The 27,965-nt window shown below is 43.5% G+C and overlaps 1 protein-coding gene across 1 annotated transcript in view; it reads left to right on the top strand.

Annotated features, from left to right (window-relative positions):
* Positions 1-27,965, top strand: part of ZDHHC9 (zDHHC palmitoyltransferase 9) — a 301,663-nt gene that overhangs the window by 178,455 nt on the left and 95,243 nt on the right. Inside the window, exon 6 of the mRNA XM_078688445.1 lies at positions 12,329-12,377. Within this exon, the coding sequence (XP_078544571.1) occupies positions 12,329-12,377 (49 nt within the window). The remainder of the gene's footprint in view (positions 1-12,328; positions 12,378-27,965) is intronic.

Below are 27,965 nucleotides of genomic sequence, written 5' to 3'. Positions count from 1 at the left end.
GTATATTTTAGTTTCATACTATATTATGAGTGACTAACCATACATATATCACCTTGAAAAGTAAGCCTTCGTTTGCTCGGAACCTTGAGAGAGTTCAGTGCCAGAAGGGAGTGCTTATTTGCCTGGGACTCAAGCAATTGGATTTTCACATTTGCAGTAAAAAATCTGTTTTTTACTGAGCTTGCTCTTTTAATTTGACATTGATAAATAAAACACATTGGTCATTCTGCATGGGTACATATTAGGCAATTAATTGGAGAGCACACGTGTCTGTTTGTAGGTGTGTACTAGGTGTTCTACTTCTAACACCAGATTCCGGACCTTTAGAATATTCCCCAGGCACCAGACTGCCTCTGGAAGGTTTTCGTAGCATAGCAGTGATCCTGTGCACCGCTGTTGGTTTCACTCCAAATGTAACTGATCTGAGCCGCAAATAAGAGTCTCCCCTGCATGCTGACGTAAGTTACTTTCTTTCCTTGCCTTTTAATACAGATCCCACTCTTGTCTGTACTTAATGAACCCCTAAACGAAATTGTGTGCATGGCAAAAATACCCACACCCCCCTAAAATTACAGACTTCAAACGATGCCTTGAGTGCTGAGAACATTGGTTGCTCATTGACCCACGTGAGGTGTGTCTTTATTGCTTGGATTCGGGGCATGACTCCAAGCCATGCAGTGAGTGCATGCTCATGCACCCGAAGGTGATTTGAGACCGCAAAGGTGTATATCGCTGGACACAGGAAAAAGTCATGGACCTTACTTAGGTCCCACTCCAAGTAGAGGGTGTGGACCCACTCCGGAGGCTGCTTATGTGAGAAGTCTCCTTACCAGACAAAGTCCTCCAGTAAGTCAAAGTCGAAGCGGAAGAAAGCGAAGCAGAATTCGATCCCCTCCGCTACACTCCTATCAAAAGAGAAGTTGTAAGGGTGCCAATTGATCTCGCTCCGGATTTTTAGTTGAGGAGTCTATGCCACTGTTGGTCTTGATGCATCTCAGGCGTTCAGCAACGCTGCACAAGATGAGGCCTTTATTGAAGCCATACTGTCTCTCTTTATCACTCTTTCGACTTGCTCTGGCGTATCTTCAGGCCCCATGTTTGCTCGGGGGCTACAAGTCGAATTTCCTCTGTGGATCCGTTCTTTGCGTGCCTGAACACCTTGGACCAATTACTTGTTTAGCACTGTCCCTGCTACAGACTTCCACTCCAGCTCCACGCTTGTCTGTCCTTCATGGACTCTAGTGTTGCCAGTGATGACTCCGAGACCTACTTTGATCCCAGACTGCGTTCACCTTCTACAACCCCAATTGTGCACCTGGTCTGCGTACAGCTTAAGTCTGATCCTATGTTACAGCTCCCTTAGAGGCTCTCCCCATCTTTTAGGCTCTGACCAGAGCTTGCCACAATTCGGATGACGACCGTGGGGATGGGGATGATTTACTCTTACCATTATGATGAGAGCCTTTACATCAACTTGCAGGAGGCCAGTGGACTTGGTACTTACCCTGATACGGGGCTCAATTTGCCTCTAGGGCCAGAAGTGGAAGAGATGGCTTCCTTTGCTGTGATACTTAGAGGAGCAGCTATGGTCCAGGACCTACAGCTGTCTTCAGTTGCAGTAAAGACTACTGAGATTATGCATCCGAGGCAAGCCTCATTTTAGCCTGTTCTTCTGTTCAGTGAAGCCCTTATGTAATTCTCCAAACCCTGTTCATACTGTTCATACACACCGGTGAGTAGGCAGGTGGCCAGGTGTCAAAGACCCACTCTTGGTGACCCTGATTTCCTTACACATCATCCTTCTCCTAAGAGTCTGGTGGCCCCTCCCCCCACTGCGAAAACAGCCTCCAAGCTGCTGTAGCTTGCCTCATTACTCTCAACCACCCATTGGGAGGCAGAATTCAGTACTTTCTGCCAGGGTGGCAATCTTTTTTCAGCATGGTTATCCCCTACCATTTCGTGTTTGCCCCACGGCACCTACCTTCCACACCTGATCAACTCTCAAAAGAGTAACTGTCTATTTTAATGCAGGGGGTACAAACCTTCCTCTCCTGAGGAGCCCATGTGTGTTCTGGACTCTGAAAGGATGTGTTTCCTTGTGCCAAAGAAGGAGATTGCCTTACTATGGAAAGACAAATTCCCAATGCTCCAGCTGGCCCAGAGTCTGTGCACTGAATCGGAACAACTGGATGGTGGCCTTGGACCCGTAGGACAAAACTTTTCATATACCAGTCCCTGCATTTATACAGACATGCCCTTCAGTTCACTATAGGCAAGAGGCATTTTCGGTTTGCTATCCTCCTCTTTGGCCAGGGGTAAGGTACATTACAGGGGTTTCTGGTATCCAGCAGAAACACTGCTACATAGCAATTTGTTGAAGTTGCGGGCCATATGTCTGTAGCTGAAGACTTTGATTCCGCCCATCAAGGGCAGAGGCTGGTTCAGGTTCTCCAGGACAACATCTCTGCCATATGATACTGCAACAAGCAGGGTGGAGTGGGGTTCTCGGTTGGTGCCAAGATACTCTGCACCTCCTGAAGTGGGCTGGAGCACTGGGGCATATCCCCGATTGAGAACACCTGGTGGAATTCTTGAATGCCAGGGTGGATGAGCTCAACACTTGCGCCTGGTGGATCACGAATTGCGTATGCATTCCAAGGTGACACCTTCCCACAGTGGGGTTGGGGGGAGGGGGGAACCATGGCAAAACATTTTTGCAAACCATAAATGTGCAGTTTCAAAACATTGTGTGTTGGAGTTCCTGCAAAAACTTCAGCTAGAAGATGCATTATGCCTGGTGTTTATCACTGGATTCCTGCACAGCTTCCAACCATTGCCTTCTCTGCTCATAGTTCTGAAGACCAGGTGCGACCAGGCTCAAGTCATCCTATGGGCTCAAGATAGGATCAGAAGAGTGTAGTACCCGTACCTTCTGGGCATGATTGTCTGTCCCCTGACCAGATTGCCACTCTGGGAGGATATTCTGTCACAGCAGCAGGGCACTGCAACTGAGCATTATACTCCTCCATGCATTAAGTTTGAGCGGTGACACCTCACTGCATTTTAGATTAAACGGAAGTTGCGGTGTCATCCTTGCTATCGCGTGTCAGTCTATGAAGTACATTTATGCAGGATGCTGGGACAAGCTTGAGCAGTGTGTGGAGTCTGTATAACAAATGCTTTGCAATCCAAATTGTTGGATTTATTTCTTGTTTTTTGTGTCTTTGACCCAGCAAGACTTTGCAATGGGCACTCTATAAAGTTATTTTCTGGCCCATTTGGCCAGGCCAACCACCTTTGTTTAAATCACCTGCTTTGATGTGATTTTTATTAAAAAAATATATAAAAAATGATGGTTGAACACACATGTTGGCTCCCAAAACTTTTGTGATGCCACAGTGCGACTTTAACTTGGTCTTGACTTTACCCATGCGTACTTCCTTTGAGTCTATGCACAGCTGCTGTTTGCTTCATCTATCCCTAAATACTGTCTGTCTGTGATCACTTCAGCTCCTCTCATGAGTGAATTCTTATCAGTACCCCTGCCTTACACCACAATTTTTTCAAAGTGGTGCTGAGGACTGGAGTGGACTTCTTGCTGTAAGTCTGACTTCTTTCAACTTTGGGCAATCATCACTTTGTGTGTGCAGTGAAATATTGTAAGGCACAGATTTAAATTCCCGAATTTGCTACTGTTTACTTGGAGACCACACAGGAATTCAACCCTTTGGAAAATGGAGAGGTGAGGGCAGGAGACAGCGGTGGGGTAAGATTGATTTCTTCTTAGTATAGTATTTACTATGGGTAGGGCCCTTTCTTAGCCGTGGATGATCATTGTTCATGACGAGGAAGCAAGTTCACTGTTGCTTGCCATATATGTCACAGGTATTTGTCAGACCATCCCAGTTTTGCTTACGCAATTTTGACAGGAATGTTGTTTCACATAGTCTGGATCTTCTTCATTTTTGTTTGCGGGCCTCTTGTTCTATTTTAAGTTTCCAATGTCTACGGATTTTTGTGTCTTAAGTATAGTGATACATTTTCCATTGCAATAAACTTGCATATCTAATACTCACTGTTAGGAGTGCTTCGATAGAAAGTGGCTCAATACCGCGATTGGAAGGCCCCCTAACTTCTACCTTAATTAAGATTACCAGTGAGGCCTCGATAGGGTTTGGGGAATCGAGACAATAGCAGTACAGGCTGAATGACGAAGGAACTGAGTTGGACTCGAGTTCTGTATCAGGATGCTTGTACATTTTCATCATGAATGCTGCATCAGAAGAATTTCTTTTTCCCCGGTATGTTATGTTTTCCTCTGGAATATCTGTTTCATATCTGTTCCACACCAACCCTGGAATATGCCTTTTTCAGGTGTCCCAAGAGCATCAAATAACTAGGGCGTACACTTGCATTTAAGTGTGTGCTTGCCTTGATACTTCAATGGCCCAACGTAACATGTGATCAATAAACCGAACTTTAGTTCCTACGTTGCTACCCATTTATTTTAGTCTGAGCTGTAGATATGACATTTATGGTTTTCTTTGATCTTCATCTTTCCTGATAATCGGGTCTTCTACACCTGTCGGCATAGGCCTTTCCTGTAGAACCCTGCTGATGCTTTAAAGGCTAAGCTAGATTATAGGGCCATGTCATTAAATCCCCTATAACTATTCGTACTTCGTACTCTGGACATGGCATTATCGCGTGCAATTTTTTTTTTTTTTAGGAATGATTCATCATCTTCAGGAACTGGGTAACTTTTCTGTGGACTGGGAGTCCAGTTATGTGCAGAGTTATCCCTTCTAGAACTAAACGCAACCCACCACTGTACTATACACTTTTCACGTAACTGACTTACACAGTTTACTGGTTTACATTTTTATAATTATTATTTTTAAATTACATTGTAAAGCACATATGTTGCAAAGTCATCCTGTGCCCGGGGCACCCTCAACGTTTTGCTGACTGGTACTGGTGGTAGCTGACTGACTGACCCTGGGCTTTGACTAACCAGTGCCAGTGCTAATCTGAATGAGACACTTAGAATACAGAGAAAACACATACATACACTATGGATTAGGGTAACCCTGTGATTGGGGTCACCTCCCTCCCCTATGAGACCTAGTACATAATGTAGCAGGGTGATAAGTCCCTAGTATAGAATAGGGCAGGACAGGGTCCAGAAGCCTTTTCTGCCCTTGCATATGTGTGCACTGCTGGAGCCTGAGGTCCGTTTAAAAGCAGCCCTGTGTTGCAGGGCTGCTTTTAAAATGCAAATTGTGACCAAACTCGACTTTGGTGTTTGGGGCACTTGCATTTATAAACTACAATGTTTGGGCGTGGTAGGTAACCCCAGGGACTCCCCTAGGTGTCCCAGGAGTGGGGTTGGGGGTCAGGTACTTCTAAGGAGAATCCTTATAAAAAGGTGATTATTTGCCCTGGTTAATGAAATTGCATGTTTCACTCCCCACATTGTAGTAAAATACTTCCCAAAATCGACTTTTGTGCTAGGAGCACTGTGAAATGAGGATCATCAATACTTTTAGATTCAAAACCCCTAAAGTCTTTCCTAGGTGTTCCAGGGGTGGGGGAGGGCTGGGGTCCTGTAGGTAGAAGAAGGGTCCTTATAAAACCTGTTTTATAGGCCCTGTTATTGGAGAAATTGCCCAGTCATTGTTTCCATTGCAGATCCTCAGCCCATAGGTTAACATTGGGAGGGTTTATTAGCCAGCAACTGGAAAAAGAAAAGCCATAAAACTGGGATTATAGTACTCTGTAGAATGGTAATGATAAATCCAACAATATGGTATTGTTGAATGTATTCTAAAATGTACAGAATTGTCTGTAAGGCAAAATGCAGTCCTATTGTGCTCTGCCTTGTTTGGTCAGAGATTAATAGAATAGCCAGGCTGCTTTGAAGAGGTGCTAAATGACCCCTGGGATTAGGAAGCCTCTCAGGCTGCTTTGAGGAGGTGCTAAATGACCCCTGGGATTAGGAATCCTCTCATGGAGCAGAGGGTGTTTGGCAAGGGAATGCCAGAGCGAGGGGTAGTAAATAATGCTCTTCAATGGACGGAGGAGACAAGCCCAAGACACGAGTTTCATTTACAACTCGGCTCTTTGAACCAATGCTAGGCTTAAGGAAGGAATGAGCCGATGGAAGGGGGAGAGACTATGGAGATTAGCCATCCTGGAGGCGTGTTTAGCCAGCTCTTCCATCCCTGCTGAAAATTCTGACATATTGAATTTTGGAGGAATAGTCTGGAATATCATTGTGCCACACTTTGGAGGAAGTGGTCATGCTCTGGGGTGTTGTCCTGCACATCATTGGACAGGAGTGTCCTCCTGCTTGGCCCCAGAGAACACTGAATAAGTATCGGAGAGGGGCAGTGCCTCTCAGATCTGCTGCCTCAAACCTAAGTGAACAAGAAGGGTCCACTCTGAGGAGTTTGATATGCATTAACCAGGCCCTGTACTCTGAAGATTGCGCCTCCTGCACTATCCAAAGCTACAGCCCTGTGGGTCAAATCTGCTTCAAAAGGACTTTAGAATGTACTCCCCGCAAACTACAGGTTAAACGAGCTCACCTGGACTATCACCACAAGAATCCACAGCCTGGAGTACTACCAGTGGATTTCTAAGGGTTTGGCCAAGTGGATTGTGGGAACTAAAGTCCCAAACCTTCAAGGACCCTCTTGGAGATTCCAGACCCTTGGATTGTGTGTTGGACACTTTGGACCCGCAATAGGAACTTCAGGAAGGAGTTCCTAACTGCATTAAGCCTGCTAGAAGAGGCTGCCCGACTTCTGGTGAGAAATCCTTAGATACTTGTTCAGCATTACAAAGGTACTATAGCGTTGCTCTTGCGTGTCAGTCTATGAAGTCAATTTATGCTGGATGCCGGGACAAGCTTGAGCAGTGTGTGGAGTCCGCATAACCAATGCTTTACAATCCAAATTGCTGGATGTTTTTTTGCTTTTTGTGTCTTTGACCAAGCAAGACTTAGCAATGGGCACTCTATAAGGTTATTTTCTGGCCCATTTGGCCAGTCCAACCACCCTTGTTTAAATCACCTGCTTTGATGTGATTTTTATAAAAAAAATATACAAATTATTATGGTTGAACACACATGTTGGCTCCCAAAACTTTTGTGATGCCACAGTGCGACTTTAACTTGGTCTTGACTTTACCCATGCATACTTCCTTTGAGTCTATGCACAGCTGCTGTTTGCTTCATCTATCCCTAAATACTGTCTCTCATTGTGATCACTTCAGCTCCTGCCATGAGTGAACTCTTATCAGTACCCCTGCCTTACACCACAGTTTTTTCAAAGACCATTTGCCCCATTCCCTAGACGGAATGGGGAGAAAGGGTGAAAAATGGTTTGGGGACATGATCCACATTCTCAGTTGTTTAGCTTCAGGGTAACACTTTAGATGAGAATAAGTGTTTAAGAAAAACCTGTATGGGCAGTTGTGTAGCCAAAATCTGGGTGGGTGCATAGGTACATCATACAAGGCTAAACAAAGTAAATGTTTGTGGATTGAATGTGCATATGAGGTAGTTCTTTATGACTGGACCAAGTGAAGACTTGGAGGTTTTCCTTTGTTGAAATTTCTGCATGTTTAATTTTTGAGGCTTCAAGTCTAGAAAGAATGTTTGGTGGGAGCAGTAGAGTAAAGGGCTTGAGTCACATGCTGTTTTGGTGCATTAAACCTTCTCCATATTAAGTGTTCAGTCTCTAGGTGGACAGTGAGATTTCTGAAGTTACATTTGGTTGCAGCTTTTACCACATTTCCAATTTATTTACTCCATTTGTAGGTAGCTTGGCAGCGGTGCTGCTGTCACACCTTTTATGATTGATTGAAAAAAGAGGAGAGGAGCTTTGGCATGTTATGATCGGGTATTTGTAGTGATAGCAGTTGTTGCTCTCCGTAACGAGCCTCTTGGCGTTGGCACAGTTGGAGTTGAATGCGACCTTAGTGTAAACTTAATGCATCCCGCAAAGGTTGAGTTAATTGGAAAATAGCCACGTTTTTAATGCTTCCCTGAATGTTAATATGTCAGGTGTTGCCCGGATATAATGTTGAATTGCTTAACTGCAGTGTTTGATTGGACAGAAGCTCCTGCAACAGTCTTTGTATTAAAATGAATGCCTTGTTGGAAACGCATGCTGTGTACAGTAGGCCTGATTTGGTTATGGTGGTAAACCAGTGATGCCATTTGTCAGATGCAGTGTAGTCTGCCCTGTTATGAAGAGTTGCAGCAAAGGCAAATGGGACTGACTTATAAAGATAACAAATGTTAAAACTAAATGACTTTTGAGAGTGGGTGGTTACTGTGCTCTGTTGAAACCTTTCAAAAGGTATTGTGTTGCACAAAATCTCACATCTTGCTGTAGTAGCCAATGATTTGTTTTGTTTACCCTCTCTGACGAACCCTTGGAATACGAGATTTGCACTGTTAAGCCCACTTAGGAGGAATGTATAGTGTGCCAACTGCAACTTTGTACATAGTTGCAATTTTATGACTGTATGGCACTGGTTTTATTGTGGCAAAGCGTTTGTTCACTACACTCGCTCTGAGTCCGTTATGGTGACAAGTCAATAATAAAGGTTATAGGCCCGATTCACTTATTGGGGAAGGTTAAGTCAGATGCCTTATGTTTAATCTTTTTATTATGAATGGTTATGGCAAAAGCAATAGGCCTCGATTATGAAAACCCTATTTTAAAGCCTATTGCCCATTAGAGGTGGATTGTTATCACGTTATGTTAAAGCTTGTAGACAGGTAATTTGTTACACAGACTATCACGTTACTGTAGTGGGCACTTTTTTTTATATTGGTCAACCCCCTCTAACGAACACTGAGGTTAGAAGATTTGCAGTATGGTAATCCTGGTCATCACCTCGAAGGACTTGGATATTTACCCTGCTAGCAGCAATGTTGTACATATTTGTAATTTTAAGACTGTCTTGTGGGAAAGATTATGCTCAAGTTAGTAGATCTGTTTGTTCATTGGGAACGTGTGTTCGATACTATGTCTAATCGGTTTTGTATGACTTCTTACAACCTAGCCAGTTGGCCTGATTATGTTTTGTGAAAAGCATGTCTTAAAGCAAACAGGCTCGGTTGATGTTACACGTGTTAGAGCCTGATGACAGTTTTTTTTTGGGAGAGGTGTGGCGCCGCGGCCAGGGCGACTGACGCTGGAATCTGGGGACCACGGTTCGATCCCCGGCTCCGGCGGCAGGTTAGCCCAGCACCATGTGACTCTGGGCAATAGCTCGCTTAATCTCCCCGACGGCCCCCCAGCGCCTAGAGACCCTTACGGGTGATTGTGCGCTTTACAAACGTGGACTTTTTTTTATTATGTGCGATCTTGGAGATAATTGTAGTAAGCAATAGGTATTTGATACTGTGTTGCTTCTTCCTATTACTAACACGGAGTGTAGAATATTTTTACTATTTATCCTTGCTAGGCCCTTTAAGGAGGCGTTGTCAATTTTCTTTTGGTTCATATTGGTAATTTTATGACTTGGACTGTCTACCCGCACCGAAAAAAAGTCTAAACTTTTCAAGGCTCTACCTTTTCCTGCAAGGAAACACTGGTGGACCTCGCCATCGTTTGCCCTGCCCTGCTGAAAGGACAGGTACTTTTAAAACCACGATTTCTGGCACTGGGCATACTCTCCTGCAGACCTACTGTCATTGCCTGCCTCTCAGCTGAACGCCCCATTTTGTCAGGGAGATTCAGGAAAATCATGTAGACGTTTGAGAGAACATTGATTAAACTCTGCCCACCCTGACAAAATCGATCAGGCATTTTCTGGAGCCCATGCTTGGTTTAACACGCCCCATATGGACTGGGACTATGGAGTGAGTCCTGTGAACCGTGCCTGTGATTTGTGAGGCATCAGTCATAATAGCATTCTACACTGTTCATGTTTCTCTGGGGACTTAATAACGCTCCAGTAAATCCTGTGATTTGTGAAGAATCAGTCCTAGTAGCTCTTTACACACTTTATGCCCCTCTGTGTAAATAACGCCCCTGTGAATCCTCAATGCCCACCATGTCAAATGCATCCATCAGGCATTTTCTGGAGTCCTCACCTGGTTGAATACGCCCCATATGGACTGGGCTGTTAAATGAGGCTCTTGAACTGTGCTTATGACTTGTGAGGAATCAGTCAGAATAGTACTTTATACAAACTTTATGCATCCCCGAGGACCTTAAATAAAGCCCCGGTGAACCCCTGTAGCCATTCCCGGACCACAAGGCCCGTTTTTCATTGAAATGAGATAAGATGCGACTTGTGAGGACTCTGTCAAAATAGCACTTTAGACAATCACTTCATGCACTTTGGGCGGCCATCCACTTTTTTGAGCAAGGTTTATGTTAGGATAGCTACCCCATTGACCTGAAGGCCTTAACATTTATATTTTAAATATGTATATTTTAACATGTATGCATTTTTGTGTTTTTAGTATGGAGAATAAAGAATTTTGTAATGGTTTTTGTTAATCCCACAAATAAAGATATGTTCCTGTGTTGATGTCTGACCTGATTTGCTTATTATGAAAGGTTATGACAAAGGTAGTAGGCGCAACGTATTTAAAGTGAAAAATGTGTTGGAAGACAAAAGGCCTTTATGGACTATTGTTGCTTTGTAAAAAGGAAATTTGTTACAAGGAATCGTACATTTTATTAGTAGGTATGGACTATGGTGTTTTTAACCCAGCTCACCCCCAACAAGCCCTGGGAGTAGAAGATTTTCATATGAGAATTATTGTTAAGCCTCTTAGGAGGTGGTACTGTTTTGTCAACTATAATTGTATACGTATATAATTTTATGTATAGCGTTTAGCGGCGTCGGCATTAAAGCACTGATTGGTTCCGGTCTGACTGCAATAACTTTCTGCTAGGCTCTTGCAATAGAAAACGTTGATACAAATAAATTTGCAAATGTATACATAGAGGCACTTTGGGACAACCAGCTTCAGCCATTGGTCTGTTTGATAGTCATTCACCTTCTGTTTCCATCCAGCCATGACTGCATATAGATAGCATGCAGCAGTAGACCAGCCCACTTCAGCCTTTGTCTCAATAGTCCTGTGACAATTTGCCTGATCACATGTAAACATTCTCCTGTATCGAAGTGTGCTGGAGTGCCAGGCCCTGTGCATCAGTTGCTTTAGTTTTGCGTTATGTCCTTTTTGATGTATCCGTTTTAACTTTTTTAATGATTCGTAGTAGCTCCGCAGAAAATGCCACTTATCTGAGCATTTACAGATCATTTCATCTGCAGTGGACAGCTTCCTATATAGCCACTGCTTCTAAACAGCAGCCACCTTAAACATGTCAGCCAGCTTTAATCGGTGAACCAATTAATCATAGTAATCACATTAGGATTTCAAGATCACTGCTTACTTATGTTTTATTTTTTTACGTACGCTTGATTGGAAACACATGCCCACCACGTTTATGGGGTACCATTTGTTCTTTTTAATTTATCTTGTGTATGCTTGTTGAGTTTGTGTGTACAATTTATTATGAATGGAGTGAACGAATGTAAGAATGTGTCCGTATGAATGTTTTCCGGAGTGCACAGAAGAGTGACCGAGCATATGCGTCTATCTGGTGATGTATTGAGTACCTATACTGAACAGTAACTGAAGAGGCACTTTCCGTTGTAAGCCAGGCCTATTGGCATTGCCAGCGCGTTTACTATATTTATACGTAATTTTCTTATTTTAAGCAAAATCCAAATTTCAGTCCTGTTAACTTAGCACAACAAAATCAATTTTAGTTATGTCAATATAATAATGACCGTGACGGAGTGAGACCGTTCGACGTTGTGAGCACCATCTCCAGCTCAGAGTGTCTATTGACACTGTAGTGTGTATGGGCTGGTTATTACCAGACTGAGGAGCACCTCCGCAAGGAGTTGTAAAGGCACACAGCGTTTCCCCATTGCGGTGGTGTTTGTCAATGCTGCTGTTGGTGTGGTGGTCTTTCTCTGCTGCGTCTTTAAGTTCGGTTTATAACCTCTACCTGTGCTCTCAGCCCTTTAAGTGTTCTAGTGTACCTGCTCTTTTACTCTTGCTGATCTCGCTTCTGCATGTAACTCCAGTTCTTACTGATGCTTTCTCTTCTCCTTCGTACAAATCAGTGCCTGTATCTTGTGCCATGTTACACAGCCATTTTTCTGGTGCTTGTAGAGCTGTGGGTAATGAAAAAATCCCCAATATTGATCAGCTGCATGTTTTTGAAGGTGCCCTATTTCTGAGTTTGTTAAAGTTTTTTTCTTTTCTGTTCCGCAGATACTGTAAGAGTTGGCTTCGTTGAAACATTGAAAGAATCGCCTGGAACATATCCTTCCTCTGAAGTTGAAATCTTTTTTTTTTAAACATGTTCTCAGTGGTTTGGTAATACCACTCGTACAAAATTTGATTACCTGTGGACAGCAGGATGGGTGAAACACATTGGGTAATGTTTTTGGCAAACTCTACCACACTTAAAATCAAAATTTTAAAAAAAGCAATGCATAGATCTAATTCAACTTGGGCATATGTAAAAACATGTATTTTAACTATATGTGTAATCTAGAGGTAACAAAACTGAAGCATGTCTTTTCAGCTAAGATTTGCTTCTGTCAGTAATTCTATTTTTTTGGCTTGACTAAGTCGCTACACTGATGCAGCCCACCTCAAAGTGGGCCTCTATGTGCTGATGACTAGACCGTGAAGCATATCAGAAAACCGTTCTTTAAGTAGATATTTGAAACTCAGCCTATCGGTACTAGTAGAAGTGTGGCTTCGAAGGCCATTCATTGTTGTTGCTATCTGGTCCGAAAAACGTTACTTCCCCATTGAACAGAGTTTGAACTTGGAGGTCATATACTTTTATACTTTACATTCAATCATAAGGGGCGCTATACCGTCGGATTTTAGAGACTAGATGGGCAGCTGCGAAAGGCCTCTAATAGACAAGCACTCTGGCCATTAAGTAAGAGCCAGTGCAGAGATTTCATGAACGCCTTAATGTCGCCCTTTTTCCAAACCCATGAGTCAACAGCATAGCTTCATTTCCATCTCTTTGCATTTTTGCTTTGGGGTTGAGAGCATAGCCTTGAACGTGTTTGTGTAGTTCAAGCAGTGATTAACTTATGCAAAAGTGCTTTCCACGTGAAAAAAGAGGAAGGGAAGTTTTAATTTGTAATTTTAAGAAGCAGCTGTGAACAGTGGTGTTATCTTGTGCTTGAAATATCATAAATGCTCGATTTTTTTTACTTTCTAAGCTGGGGGTAAGTTTCAAATTCAGAAGGGGGCAGTGATGTGTTTTATAGAACGGTACTATTTTGCCCAGATATGATTCCCATTATGTTTTAACAGCAATCCTGTATCCAGGCTTAGATTTCTAGACAGGCAGGAAAGTAGAATTGATTGTCTTGATCAAGATCTCATATTCTGTTGTAAAGCTGGTTGCTGTTTGCATATGGTTGGGTTGACACGTCACTTAAAATCCAGTGATCATGGTAAATTGAAGGCATAAGTAGATGTGCAATATGGTGGCAGACTGGGAGCTCCAAAGGACCCCAAATGTAATATTCACTTTCCCTGATGAGTACCAGTTTATTACCTGAGAATTGCTTGTTAGAAATAATGGCAACCTTGAGGATTTTCTCTGTGGGAATTATGTTCTCAGCATGGTAGGCCCACAGTAGCAAATGCTGTTGAGGAGTCCAGCTCATCAAGCAGGGCAGCATGCCGTTAACCGACAAGTTTTGCTGCGTCATTCCTCAATGCAAATACCTGTAGATTCATCCCATTCCAAGTCCTGACCCTAGCTGAAAAGGCTTTGATTAAGGAATACCTGCAATGTCAGCTAGCTTACATACAACTGATATGGTGGCAGTTGTAAAAACAGGGGTCAAGACTTTCGTAGCCAAGTTATTACTTATCTTTTAAATAATGTGGTCACTAATCTAATGCTTCCTATCGTGACGGAGCTCTGCCTTCAGGAGTCAAAAGGTGGTTTGTTTTTGCAGTAAGAATTATTCTGCCATTTAGTGGTTGGTTTTAGAATTTTTAGTTGTGCGTCTTTTGTTTTTGGGTTGGTGGGACCGTATTGTGTCTCGTCTGCCATCATTTGGTAGTATGCCAGTCTCCTCCTGATGTCAGACGTGCCCTGTAAGCCCCGGTTAATGGTCACTATATTCAGATTCTTTAATGTGTTGTTAGGCCCTGTAGGAAGCTGGCGCTACATATAGTGCACCAAAATAAGGTATACTGTGGCGAGAGTCCTGGCAAACCCCAAAGGAATTAGAGGTACAAATGACACCCCAAATGCTCTTTTGTGGTAGTGTGGGTGAGCAGTTATACATATCGGAGGGTAGTACTAAGCAGTCGGATCTGAACTAGCCATCTTTCAAAGGAGCGATTGGAGAGGGCAGAGTTGCCCATTTTTAGAAAAACAGATAAAATCAGTAAACATGGTTGGGTTAGCCAGTACCCTAGTGACACTACCTTTTAGCCCCTCACTAACAAATACCCCTGTACCATCTAATCCGACTATTGGCCCAGAGAGAATTTGTGAACCAGTCTATGTGGATCAAAGTGGGGGTGTAACTGCCCCAATTCTCGCGGATGAGGGGGGGGGGCGAGGAGGAGGAGACTCTTTACTGCCCATTGAGGGTTCTTGTGTGGCATGTGGTTGGGATTTCAAAGTTACTGCCAGACCCAAAATGGTGCTGTTTTGTAGACTCCTTTTGACGTAATTTTATATCCGGCAACCTGGAGCCTGCCTTGCCCACATAGAAGTGGCTTCTCTGCTTATGCTTCCAATGCCACTAGACAAGAGATGGGCAGACCCTCTGGGGGGGCTAGCGGTATGGGTAAAAAACGAACTAGGGGTCAAAGTTAAACTTTTAAATGTTGACTCCCAAGAAATCTTCGCGCTGGTGCTTACTTTTTATAGTGGACAGAAAATAAGGATATTTAATGTGTATAACAGTGTTGCGGGGCCAGGAGGAAATCAATACAGTGTGTACCCTTGACCACGGTCTGTCCCACTATTCAGACAACACCCCTACCTTAGTTGCAGGCAATTTCAACTGTACGTTTGAACGGCTTGCCCCGATCCCTTCAGATCTGACCGATGAGTGGGACAGAGTGGGAAGTACCACAACTAGACCTCCCCCCAGTTAGGTGGTCCAAGAGAGGTGCCCAGCTGTTTGCTCTTACTATGCAGCATGGTTTGAGAGCCAAAAATGGGAGGACCAACTCAGATTTAAATTGGAACCCCTCTTTTAATAGACCAGGCCACAAAAGTAGAATAGATTATTGCCTGGTAGCTTTGAACCTTTGGCACTTAGTCCAAGACATGACAGTGACCAAGAGGGTCAATAGTGATCACAACGCACTAGTACTTATAATATATACCTATTAGCCTTATTGATTCCTTACAGATGATTTTCTGCAAGCAGATTTTAGTACAAATTCTGGATTGGATCCTTGAGTCCCGTATTTTAAGTGACTTCCAAGCGGGATTTCGAGCAATAAGTACCTTGAATCAAGCTTTCGGCCTTCTTTGCATATATTAGAAGTAAGTGTCAGTCAAGGGAGGCAAGCTTAATGTGGCCTTTATTGACCTCAGGCCTTCCATTGACCTTCTCTTGCATGGAAGGCTCTGGAGTATTTTAAACCAAGTATTCCGACATATCTTTTAGATGTTTTAATTAGATTACATTCAGCTAATGCAGCACAAGTGAGGTGGGGGGGGGGGAGAACAACAAAGTTAAAGATTCCTTCCCAGTTCAGTGTGGAGTAAGGCAGTGATGTGTTCATGCCCCCACTCTTTTTACTCTCTGAATTTTTAATTTTTTTAACGGTGTGGTCGTTTTTATTTTTTTTAAATTTTAGATAGAGATGTTTGTGATGCCCCAAAAAGTGGTGCAAAAAGAGTTCCCCCCCATCTCTTTGCCGACAAAATGCTTTTAACACCTTGGCCACTGCGGAAATTCCGCCGCGGCGCTGAGGGGGAGGGGGAGCCGCGCGGCGCCACCATGCTGGTGACGGAACCACTCCGTCACCAGCCACGGGCGCGCTGTGCTTGTGACGGAGTGGCTCCGTCACGGCCCCGTCCGCTCAATGGAATGCTCAGCGCAGGCGTGGAATTAATGCCGCGGCGGCCGGGCCGTGACGGAACCACTCCGTCACCAGCGCGGCGCGTCCGTGGCTGGTGACGGAGCGGTTCCATCACCAGCATTCAAGGGGTTAATTTCTAAATCACCGCAGGGGCTACAGCAGCTTTTAAATGATTTTAATAAGTTTAGTGATGCCCGAGGGCTGGTGCTAAACGAGTCTAAAACGAAGTATATGGTTTTTTAAAAAAGGAGCGGCCAACAACACCAAAAGATCGGTGTCAATTGGAAATAGCAAGCTTGAGTGTGTTGATGGCTTTGACTTCCTTGGCATCTGCCTGACATCGACAATTAATTGGGCTGCTCACATCGAGAAAGTTAAAATGCAATTAATACACCAGACTTCTAACCTCACCAAAATACACAGGAAAACACTGTCCTGATCGCTCGCCTCAGCCCTGGAAATCTATAGCATTAAGGTATTAGGAGGGACACTCTATGGAGCTGAGATGTGGGGCACTGGTACCTTAAACTGCTTGTCTGTACTCTAAAATCGCTTCCTTAGATCTTTGGTGAATTTACCTTTCAGTACCCGGTTGGTGCCCCTTTAGTTGGACCTTGCACACAGGCAGCTAGTACCCAAAGTAAGCTACAAACTTTTAATGTTTTGGCATAGGCTATGGTCAGTGGATGAGCTTGCCCCTTACCGGGAGCCTTTAATAGAGCTCCTGAAGTTACCATTGGTATCCTCGATCCCCTGGTTCAGATCAGTAAGAGAGCTACTAGGGAGGCTTGGAATGGAGGGGCTCTGGACAAACCCAGAAAGCCTAGCTACCACTTCAAGAATAAAGTTGAAAGCAAGGTTCTGTGAAGCCATTTCCAAAAAAAGTACTGGTAAAAGCTGAGGGTTGCTTGATTTCTGATTTCTTAGATTTTAAATCTGTTGACTTCTTTGAGGTTGCATTAGATGAAATTGTCCCCACAATGGCATGTAAACGATTTTTCCAGTTTCGCTGCCAGAGGCTGACTTACTTTTACATGATTTGTTAATGATCTACTTACAAACTGTACAGAAAAATTGATGTGTAACTGTACTGACGATAACAAAAATCAAAAAATTTTGTTAAAAAAAAAAGACCCTTCTCACAAAACAGTTTTGTTCAAAGTGGTGTAATGATGATCCTAATGACTACCTTTGTCCCGCGTGCAACTCCAGTTCAGAAACAATTGTACATTTACATCTTCTGTCCATATTACAAATTCTTAAGGAAAAAAATGGATAATTTCATTGTGTAAATTAGTCTGTCCGGGCCACTACCTCGAGGTGTTAAGAATTTTGATGGATGTTACTCGCAGAGTAGTGGTTTTTGGCTTGTCTAGATACTGGAATGCACTTTGGATTAGGTGCACTATATGCACTTTGATATATTAAACTTTTAGTCCCTGTGATTTTAATTATACTTTTATGGTGACAATGTAATTTATGATTATCTTCTTTCTGTATTTTATCCATACTGTGCTGTGTACTTTTATGATCTTCTATGATCGAAATAAAGTTGATGAAGTGGAATACTAAGCATTTATCACACACACACAGGCTGTCTACATTCAGTCTGCTACTGTGGAGATGCCTATACCCATTGGTTGGACTGACCATTTGCTGGTAGAAATGTCCTTTCTGGCCATAGAGCCTCTAAACAAAGCCATCCAACGACCTGTCTTTAAACGCCCTTGGCGTAAACTGAGGCTAGAGGATTTCCCTGCACTTCTCGGTGCGGACCTCTTAATAGCGCAAAGTCAGGCTATGATGCATTTTGCGATTGGATCACCCAGGGGCTCCCTCATTCCGGCGAAATGGTTTAAGGGACGCACCTCTAACATGAGTCCCTGGTACAACAACTCCTTGACCATACTAAGGAAGGCCTGTAAAAGATCAGAGCGCGAGTGGAGAAAGGACTATGATCTCAGAAAAAAAAGCATGCTATCTGGCCAAGATTAAATACTATCATAGAACCATCTGTAAAGTTCGTGCAGCCTACTATGCGAACGAGATCAAGCTTAGTCCTAACCCAGCCAAATGTATTTTTAAGATCCTTAAAGACCTTAGAGCCAGGAAAAACGTGGTGCCCGCTATTTCATCTGAACAGCAGTGTGAGGATCTGGCCACCTTCTTTGCGGAGAAAGTTTGCGCTATCTACAGGTCCTTCCCACAAATGACAACTCCTCCTATTACTACCTCTTAGACCCTTGCCACGGTCTTTTTTTACAGCTATCCCCGATATTTCACAGGATGAGTTCATTCGGTTGAGCAGGAAAATTAAATCTGTCTCTCCAGCTGACCCTTTAAAGCCGGCTCAGTTTAGGGAGTCACTCTCTCTCTTTTTCTGGCTCTGCTTTGCCAGATAGTTAACTCCTCCTTTTCCTCAGCAATTGTTCAGGTGCGGTGGAAACAGGCATGGGTTTCCCACATTCTCAAGAAACCATTGCTTGATCCGGCTAAACTTGAGAACTTCAGGCCTATATCTCTCCTCCCCTGGGTGGCTAAGATAGCAGAGGCGCATGTTAACAACACATTAACTAATTTTTTGAACTCCAATAACATCTTCGATCCATCGCAAAATTGTTTCTGCTAGGGCCACAGTACGGAGACTACTCTCCTGGCCATGACTGAACATCTGCGGACCATCCTCTATTCCGGTCAGACAGCGGCACTGATTCTGTTGGATCTTAGTACTGCCTTTTACACGGTCTCGCATGGTATTCTGCTACAGCGGCTGGAGGAGGCAGGTGTGACTGGCTTGGCTCTGGAATGGTTCAGATCTTTTCTGACCGAAAGATCTTTCTGAGTCCCTGCTCCCCACCCCCCCCCCCCCCCCGCCCCCCGATCAGGGGGTGCCTCGGGGCTCTGCGCTGAGTACCTCACTATTCAATCTGTACGTTCAGCCTCTGGCAGCGGTCGCCAGGCAGTGGGACCTTACCATGGTCTTGTATGCGGATGATACGCAGCTAGTGGTGGCCCTGGCTGAAGGTTCCACCCCGAATGCCTCCAGGTTTAGAGGCAGCCTGGCGGCCGTGGCTGAATGGATGACCACTAATTGCTTGCAGTTGAATGCTAACAAAACCAAGGTTCTGTTAGTAGGGAAGAATGCAAACTTGTGTGTCCTGGGTAGTACTCCTAACCCGTAGGAGGTTAGTTAAGAACATGTGGGTATGGATGGATTCCTCTCAGCTTTCAAATCCATACCAAAAAAGTTGCCTGTACGTGCTTTGGCCCCCTGCGAGTTCTTAAGGTTTGGACCACTGACACGCCAGCGGATTGTTCAGTCGACTATTTTATCTCGACTGGATTATGCCAGTTCTCTCCTGCTGGGGTCCAATCGGGCTGAAATAACTCTGATGCAACGTGTTCAAAACGCCGCTGCTAGAGCCTTGTTGGGGCTACCGCGGTTCTGTCCTATTGCTGGCACCATCCGGAAGCTTAACTGGCTTCCCATGGCGGAGCGTATCCAATTTAAGATGCTGTCTTTCTTTCAAGATACTGAAGCTCGCCAAGCCTAACCTGATAATTTGCTTACTCTATGTCCCCCCCCCCCCCCCGAACCCCCCCGCCAGTTGCACTCCTAGGTCATTGTTCCCCGTGTGAAACTCTGGGATGGGTCCTTTCGCTGCCTGGCAGCCAAGTTATGGAACTCTCTGCCTGTTCAGATACGTAGTTTGGCGTGTCTGCTGGATTTTAGGAAAGCCATCAAAACCTTTCTTTTTCCTTCAGTTTAGTTCTTCTTGGTCTTTTTGTCTTTTTGTCGGTTGTCCTGTTGGGGTGGTTAGGCCCGTTTTCTGATGCTGGAAACACCGGGACGCTCATTTGCTGGGGCAGCTGCGCGCTATATAAGCACAGATAACATAACTGACTCAAAGAAATCCAACACCAATTTATAGAAATAACATACTTTTATATAAATTTGAATGCCAAGATCATCGGAACTGGGTAAGTACTTTTCGAGTTAGGAATTTTTACAGTTCTCAGAAATGAACACTGCATTTTCTGGATCTGCAATAACTTTTCATGGGGGGAAAACATGTATTGAATTCGGGCTCTTAGAAGCGACTTAAGGGTCTGTTGTTCTGAACTTAAGGTGAGTATGGGACCAGGTCCAAGACCACACAAACAGGTCACCTCTGGAAGATCTGGGGCGTCCTGGTGCAGAGGTGAGTCATGGCATTGGGTGCCCTACTCACTTAAATGGGAGAACGGTCCAGTCACAAAAAGGCTGGAACTAGGGGAGCCAGTCTGGGGGAACTCGCAGGGGTGCTCGCCCCTTTAGATCCTCGGGCACACAGGAACACCCTTGGTCCACTTCTTAAGCTGTGAGGCTCAGGTGCAGTGGTGTCTTCTGGGCTTAAGAGTCTCTCGCAGTTGGAGGGGGCCTGCTAAAAGTGGCTGCGGGTGGTGACTGGAAGTCCAGTCTGGGCAAACCCAAGTGTGAGTGTAGCTCTTGTGGGTTCTGGGGGCTGTGTTGGCACCATCACCTGTCTTGGACTTGGGTTCAGGAGCGTGGGTGCATAGGTTGTTTGAAGAGCTGGGTTGCAGCGGTCACAGACTCACTTCTTTGTTTTCAGCAGGAGGGTCAAACAGGACAGCTGGGCCACTCACAATGTGGGCCTCACTGTCCCTGAAGTCCCTCGACGTGCAGGTCTGTCTTCCTCGGCGTCTGGACTGGACACAACAAGCCTTGGCTGCTGCAAGTGGTCCGGTACCTGGTTATTGGTCCTGTGCAGATCCGGTTGGTACTGGTATCCTCCCACTCGTGTAGAGAGACCTTACCTTTAGGAACTTTAGGTCATCTTCCTGGGGAGCTGCTGTGCCACGCTGGCCTGGGAGCAACAACTCGGTGAACCGCACCTGGTGTCTTTGGTGCCTGTGGCTGCAGTGAAGTAGCTCCTCTACTCCAAGGTAGTTTCTTAAGGGAATTGGATAAGCACTGGTAGCCCTCTGGTTTTCTTGTAAACTGCACTGCTGCAGGAGGAGCCTGCTTCTTTCATGATTGTTGGGGATAGCAGTCAGGCTGACTGTGTTGGCACCAAGTCAGTCGTTGCTCATCGGTTCTCGTGACAGGACTATTCTTTCTCCACTCCTTCTGTTGATCCATCAGAATCTGAAGTCTTTGTATCAGGTAGTCCCCTATATCTCAATTCAGAGGTGTTACGGTGAATGAGGGATAGTACTGGCCCTGAGGTCTGGTTAGCGGACCTCAGTGCACTGGCAATCGAAAATCAGCATCTAGTAGCTGAAAAGTGGGCAAAAAATGTGTGTTGGGGTGTAACTACAGCAAAAGCCCAGTTCTCTACATGGTCATCTAAGGATTTGTGGCAGAATTGCTGGATCATTAGGCTAGTATTGGGATATGGTTGGAAGGCACATTTTGAGATAAAAGTTTTCTAGATCAATCATTAACCACTCTGTTACTGAGTAGGGTAGGTTCTCAATAGATAGCTAATGTGCATCTGGAGGGCTGGAATAGTCCAGAGAAATGCAGAAAAAAACGGTTAGGTGCTGTCCCAAGTGCCACCATATAGTTGCACAAAATATAACCCCAAGGTCTGCAATCTCTACCTGCTGAGATATCACATCACCGAAGGCTGCAATACGTGCAATGAGTTCTATCTAAAGACCCTCTGAACTATGGAAAAACGGAGATGGACACAACACAGATGCAGAAAAATGACCAAAATTCGCTCTGGAAACTCAACCTAAAACACTCAACAAAGGGAGGACAAAGCAAAAAATTCCCATAAGCCAGACACCTGGCAATCTTTAGAGGCTGTCATTCAGAAGGCAGGTTTGATGCCAAGAGGTGACCAAGAACCTGAGAAGGTGTCATGGCAAGACAAGCCAAAGTCCAAACCGGTGGCCACAGAGCAAAAACTATTCAAGGTCAAAATGAAAAATACCTTGAGGCCAAAATGAGATCTTGGAGAAGAGGACTAATTTAGAAGAATCTCTAAATTTCAAAGCCCGTAAAATAGGAACTCTTCATGAACAGCAGGAGGAACTACAGCTACCAGCTATACCAGAACCCCAAGAGCAGGTGTGGGATTATTTCTTTGAAGAAGGGAAATGTATGAGCAAGATGGTTTTCATGATCTTGAGAGCACCGAGGGAGACAAGCAAGACCTCAACAGATCTCTCCAGAGGCAGGTATCAAATCCTACCCACCAAGGCCTTCACCACCGCATGACAGAACAGTGTTCAGCTTGATGATTAAAAGAGCCTCCAACAGGTATGGAGAAATTACTTAAAGGAGTGCCCCATCACAGAACACCAGTGGGGTGGCAAATTTGGAGGTAAAAAAGGGGGCTTCCTCCAGAAGTGAATGTCCATCACCTCTGTCAAAGGAAGAGCTACGTTTGCAAGGAAAAGGTGGAGGAACTCACATAAAAACAAGCAGTGGAAACTGTTCCAAGAAAAGAGAGAAACCAGGGAGCCAGACTTCAGTGTGACCAATAGTGGGTTTACGATTTTTAAACAAGTTCATAAAATAACAAAAATGATCAAGATAACAGCACTTCAAGAAGTCTATATGGTGACAATACACTTATAAAATGCATGGCTTTGTTGCTTGTCTGTGCCAATGAACAAGAAGTACAAAAGATTCCTTTGATTGTTATCAATAAGATACACTGTCTGCTCAGATTACTTCCCTTTGGTATGAAATCAACACCAAGGGTGTTCACAAAATGTCTGGCCACTGTTGCAGCATGTCTACGGAGACCTGGAATACCAGTATACTCCTACCTAGACAGCTGGCTAGTAAAAGCAAGCGTATTCATTTTTTTACCTTAATCACTCAATGCCTAATGAGCATAAATACAGTCAGGCAGAGATACTACAAAAACATGGGTTTTCAATACATTTGGAAAAACCTTCCCATTACTGCAGAAGGGAGAAAGTCTTTTGAGAATCAAGACTCCAACAAGGCCAAAGCTTTCAGCACTGCCAAAGGTATTCTGGCATTGACGGAGCAAGCTAACCTTTACCAGAAGGGACAGTGTCCGACTGTGAGGGCAGTTGGAAAACTAATGGACATGATGACTTAATGCATTCCTTTAATACCACCTGCCAGACTACATGCGAGACTGATCCAAGCATGTATACAGAGTTACTGGTCCCAAACAAAGGGAATTTGGGAGGATCTCAAAAAGTACAAAAAGAAACAGACAATTTCAGTCTTCATCACCACAGGTGCAAGCCGCATGGAATGGGGCAGGAGGGCACACATGGAAAACTTCATCCAAGGTTTGTGGACAACAAGGGAACAGCAGTACAACACATAAATGTGTTTCAGTCTTCCTGGCTGCAAGGAATTTTCAAATAGAGAAAGGGGGGGGGAGACTGTGCAAATTCAAACGGACATCAGAACCACAGTGTTTCCCGGAGCAAGCTGGGTGGGGTGGGGTCTGGGCGAGGTAAGGCCTTATGTGGTCTAATTAGCCCAAGGTATTTGGAAACTGGCCAACCAAAGACATATACCCTCGAGGGCAATACTCCTACCAGGTGTATAAAACATAGAGATGGACATACTAAGTAGACAATCAACCGTCGCGAAGAAATGGGAGGTCAAACAGCAAGTATTCGAAAGTTTTTCAGCATTGAGGTACACCAGAAATCTGTTTACAACACCAACAAAAGCTGAATTTCAAAACTATGCACCCACACCACCCTACCTGTCCCAGTCAATGTCCTTTTGATAGACTGATCAAAGAAATTTGCGTACTTTTTTTTCCCCAATACCACTATTATCATTGATAATAAAAAAAAGTGCACACCGTCGCCTATGACACTAATCTTAATAGCACCACAACGAACTGTGCAAAGATGGTTCTCGTGGAGATGTTGCAGCAGAAAGTAATGAACCTACCAGCTGCACAGAGCCACCTTTCAATGCAAAGGGGACCGATTAAAAAAAATATATATATATGTATATGTGTGTATATATATACATCATAATAAAATCATCTGATAAAGGTGGCAACCTGGTGGTACAAGACGTCTCATCCTATGTCGAAGAGGCAAACAGGCAACTCAACAACAATGAACATTACGAACAACTGATAACAAATCCAATGGAGGAATGGACAAATGAATACCATTCCTTATTGCTGGGTTGGAAAGAAAGAGGCCTACTCGATTTCGATGAGTATTGTTATCTGAGAACAGAGAATCCAATTGTGGCTACAATATATTTCCTGCCTAAGGTTCATAAGTCCCTCATACGTCCCCCAGGAAGACCAATTGTTAGCTCAATTGGATCATTGCTAGAATCGACATCTAGATTCATCGATGTCTTTTTGATGAACTATGTGACGGAACTACCTTCTTTTCTAAGGGATACAATGGATTTCCTAAAAAGAATTTCGGAAAGTGAATGGAGACCAACCTATATGATGGCAACCATTGATGTTGCCTCTCTTTATACCTCAATACGCCATGAAGATGGCTTAAAAGCCATAAGGAATGCACTAGGAATTCGCTCAGTAAGCCTTCTGGAACATACAGCGATGCTAATGGATATGCTTCACTACTGTCTGACACATAACATTTTTCTGTTTCTGGGGAAAATGTATCTCCAAAAGCAGGGAACCGCAATGGGGACATCATTTGCGCCTACCTATGCTAACCTCTTGATGGGGACATGGGAAAGGGAGGTGGTGAAGAAAGAAGAGGAAAATCCGAATGGTTCTAGAATCAAACTTTGGTGTCGTTTTATAGACGACTTGTTCGTCATATGGGAGGGTGACAACAGATCCTTAGAACAATTTATTGAATCCCTAGAGGTGAATAACTACAATCTACACTTTACTTCAGACATCAGCTCCACTCGACTCATTTTTTTGGATGTAGAAATATTTGTAAAGGAAGGTAAACTATGCTCCAAAATACATAGGAAACCCACTGCATGTAATAGCATCCTTCACGCAAACAGCGGCCATCCTGTGAAATTGAAGTGGAGCATTCCCTATGGCCAAATGCTTCGAGCTAAGAGAAACTGTTCAGAACAAATAGATCTAGATGAGGAAATATCAAAAATGAGTCTTCGTTTCCTTGAAAGGGGATATCCGGAAGAAGTAATATCCGCCGCGAAATCAAGAATGATGATAAAGAACAGAGGAGAACTGCTTATACCGAACAATCAAAGGTTTGAAAATAATTTCAGCAGGGGAAGTAATCAAGAAACTGAAGTGACAAGATTAATTATGGACTTTGACAACCAAAGTAAAGAAATGAAGAAGACACTACAAAAGCACTGGGAAGTTTTGCTTCTGGACAACACCCTGAAAGAGAAGTTAACACCCTTTCCCAGTATTACTTACCGGAAAACCTCCTCTTTAAGAGATATCCTAACCCAAAGTCATCTGGAATTGAAGGAACCTGTAAAACAAATCTGGTTAACAACTCCTGGGTTTTGGAAGTGTTATAAGTGCAAAGCCTGTGAGCATGTCGTGAACATCAAGGAGTACAAACTGAAAAATGGCCAAGTGGAGAAAATTAAGGAACACATCACGTGTGAATCCAAATGTGTGGTCTACAAACTACAGTGTCCATGTGACAAGTCCTACATCGGGAGCACGATCAACAAACTGAAATTAAGAATACTACAACATCTACGAGCTATTAAAAACAAGGACACAAGCTACCCGATGGCCACACACTTTGCCAAATACCATCAGAGCGACCCAGCCCTATTGAAATATTCAGGGATCAAACTAAGTAAAATCTCTGAGAGAGGTGGGGATCGAACTCTTCAACTCAGGAAACTGGAATCAAGAATGATCTTGGGCATGGGAACAGAGGTTCCATTTGGGCTCAACCTGGATGCGGAACTTTTTGTACATCTTTGATAACATTTTTTGATGGGGAGCAAGGACTCTTATTCACAAAACATGCATAGAACAATGTAAATAGTAGAGATGAGTGTGAGGGAAATTGGACATTGTAAGGAGGTATCATTTAGAAATTGTCTTATCAAGGGAGAATGATTTAAACTTTTTTGTTAGGCGCAATTCTTTCAAATAATAATGATTTTTTCGTGTGGCACATCAGAACTCTTACTGAAATATCTTGAATTTTTGTTACTCAGGGAAAGAAATATTAACAATGGGTGACCATGATAGGATCGAATAAATTAATGTTTTTGTACTTTACATGAATCCTGAAGGGTTAAAAAACTTTACCCGATCCAGAATCGTCACAAGATCAATAGTCAGAAGTGAATGAGTATGTGTACAACTTTAGAAAAACCGTCCTATATAGAATGTAAAATAGTGTGAATAGTGTACATATATACAGATGAGCAGACTTGGGAAAAGGGTCTACAAGAATGTATGAAACTATGATCTAGTTTGGGAATACTTTTCTTGGAAATGTACTTTACATAATGTACATAGTAACAACCCACTGATTAGTCGTAAGAGCAAATGTGAACTGATTTTGAAAAGAAGAAGATAGGAAGGAAAAAAAAACCATAAGAAAAAGTTGAAATTGAAAATACTGTAAATTTGTAAATATTATCATTTGACCCCCCCCCTTTTTTGATAAAGACATATAGTACTTTACAATGATATGAACTACCAATAACGACTATGTAAATAAGCTGTCAATCAACTGTGCAGGGTTGGCGGTCTAGATGACCAAGGAAAGGGAAAAGGGTACTTAGCACTGAGCACTTTAAAATGGGGTCTAGACCACAGGACTCTATGGTCCAGTAGAAGGCTAGGAGTAGCCGAAACGCGTAGACCGTTATCTGATGCACTTTATTTTTCACATGGTGTGTGAATAAAATATCTTAAACTAACCTGTTGCAGTGCCGTGACTCCGTCCATTAGAGTTGTGGTGAGGAGAGACAAAGTGGATATATATGTATGTGTATATATGTATATATATGTGTATATATATATATATATATATATATATGTGTATATATATATATATATATATATATATATATATATATATATATATATATATATATATATTACCTACTGGCGGTCGCCAGTAGGTATATATAGTTAGGATTTTTTCCCTATGGGTTTTTTGAAAATTCTATGTCTAATAACTTTGGCGTTTGTGGACGGAATTGGCTGAAATTTTCAGGAAAATGGCACATTTTGTTTCTGAGCAGCCCCTGAAAATTTGGGGGGGTTTCGTCAAGGGGGGGCCGAGAAAAAAGGGGGGTCCCAAAACGTGTTTTTAACATTGATTTTTCCATAGGGCGGTTAGCCTCACTTTTAGCCCGAACGGCTGAATAGATTTGCACGAAACTTGGCAAAATTGTAGGGACTGGTAGCCCGATGTGCCTTTTGTAGGTCTCAATATATGTGCTCCAGTGGATTTTGAGAAATTAACGTTTAAAAAAAGATATATATCTGTAGCAGCGGACCGGGCAGCGCTCCAGGACGCGTACCTTTCGCGCAACGGAGCTTTGTGAAGCGAAGCTGATTGGTTCTCTGGCGTCTGTCAACATTCCAAAAAGTCCGTAGCTGCCGCCATCTTGTCTCTCGGTAGGATCGAGAGACAAGAGGAGGCCAAAACAAAGGGGCAAATAACCATAAGGGGGCATAGTAGATCCTCCCTGACCCCCTAGGTTTAATGTGGAGGCTTTAAAACGGCCCCGCGGGGCAAAAAAAAATAATTTTTTTTTTTGTTTTTTTGCGTGGGTAGCGCCCGGTCCGGGAACCGGGAAGCTTTCTGGGCAGCGTACTGCAATGAAAAATGAATGATAGACTTTTATTTTTTAAGGATTGTTTATTGTGTTTAATAA

This window comes from Lissotriton helveticus, chromosome 4_1 (genome assembly GCF_964261635.1).
Source record: "Lissotriton helveticus chromosome 4_1, aLisHel1.1, whole genome shotgun sequence".
Lineage (NCBI taxonomy): Eukaryota > Metazoa > Chordata > Amphibia > Caudata > Salamandridae > Lissotriton > Lissotriton helveticus.
The sequence above is the reverse complement of the archived record's forward strand: the minus strand, read 5'-3'. Positions and strand labels throughout refer to the sequence as shown.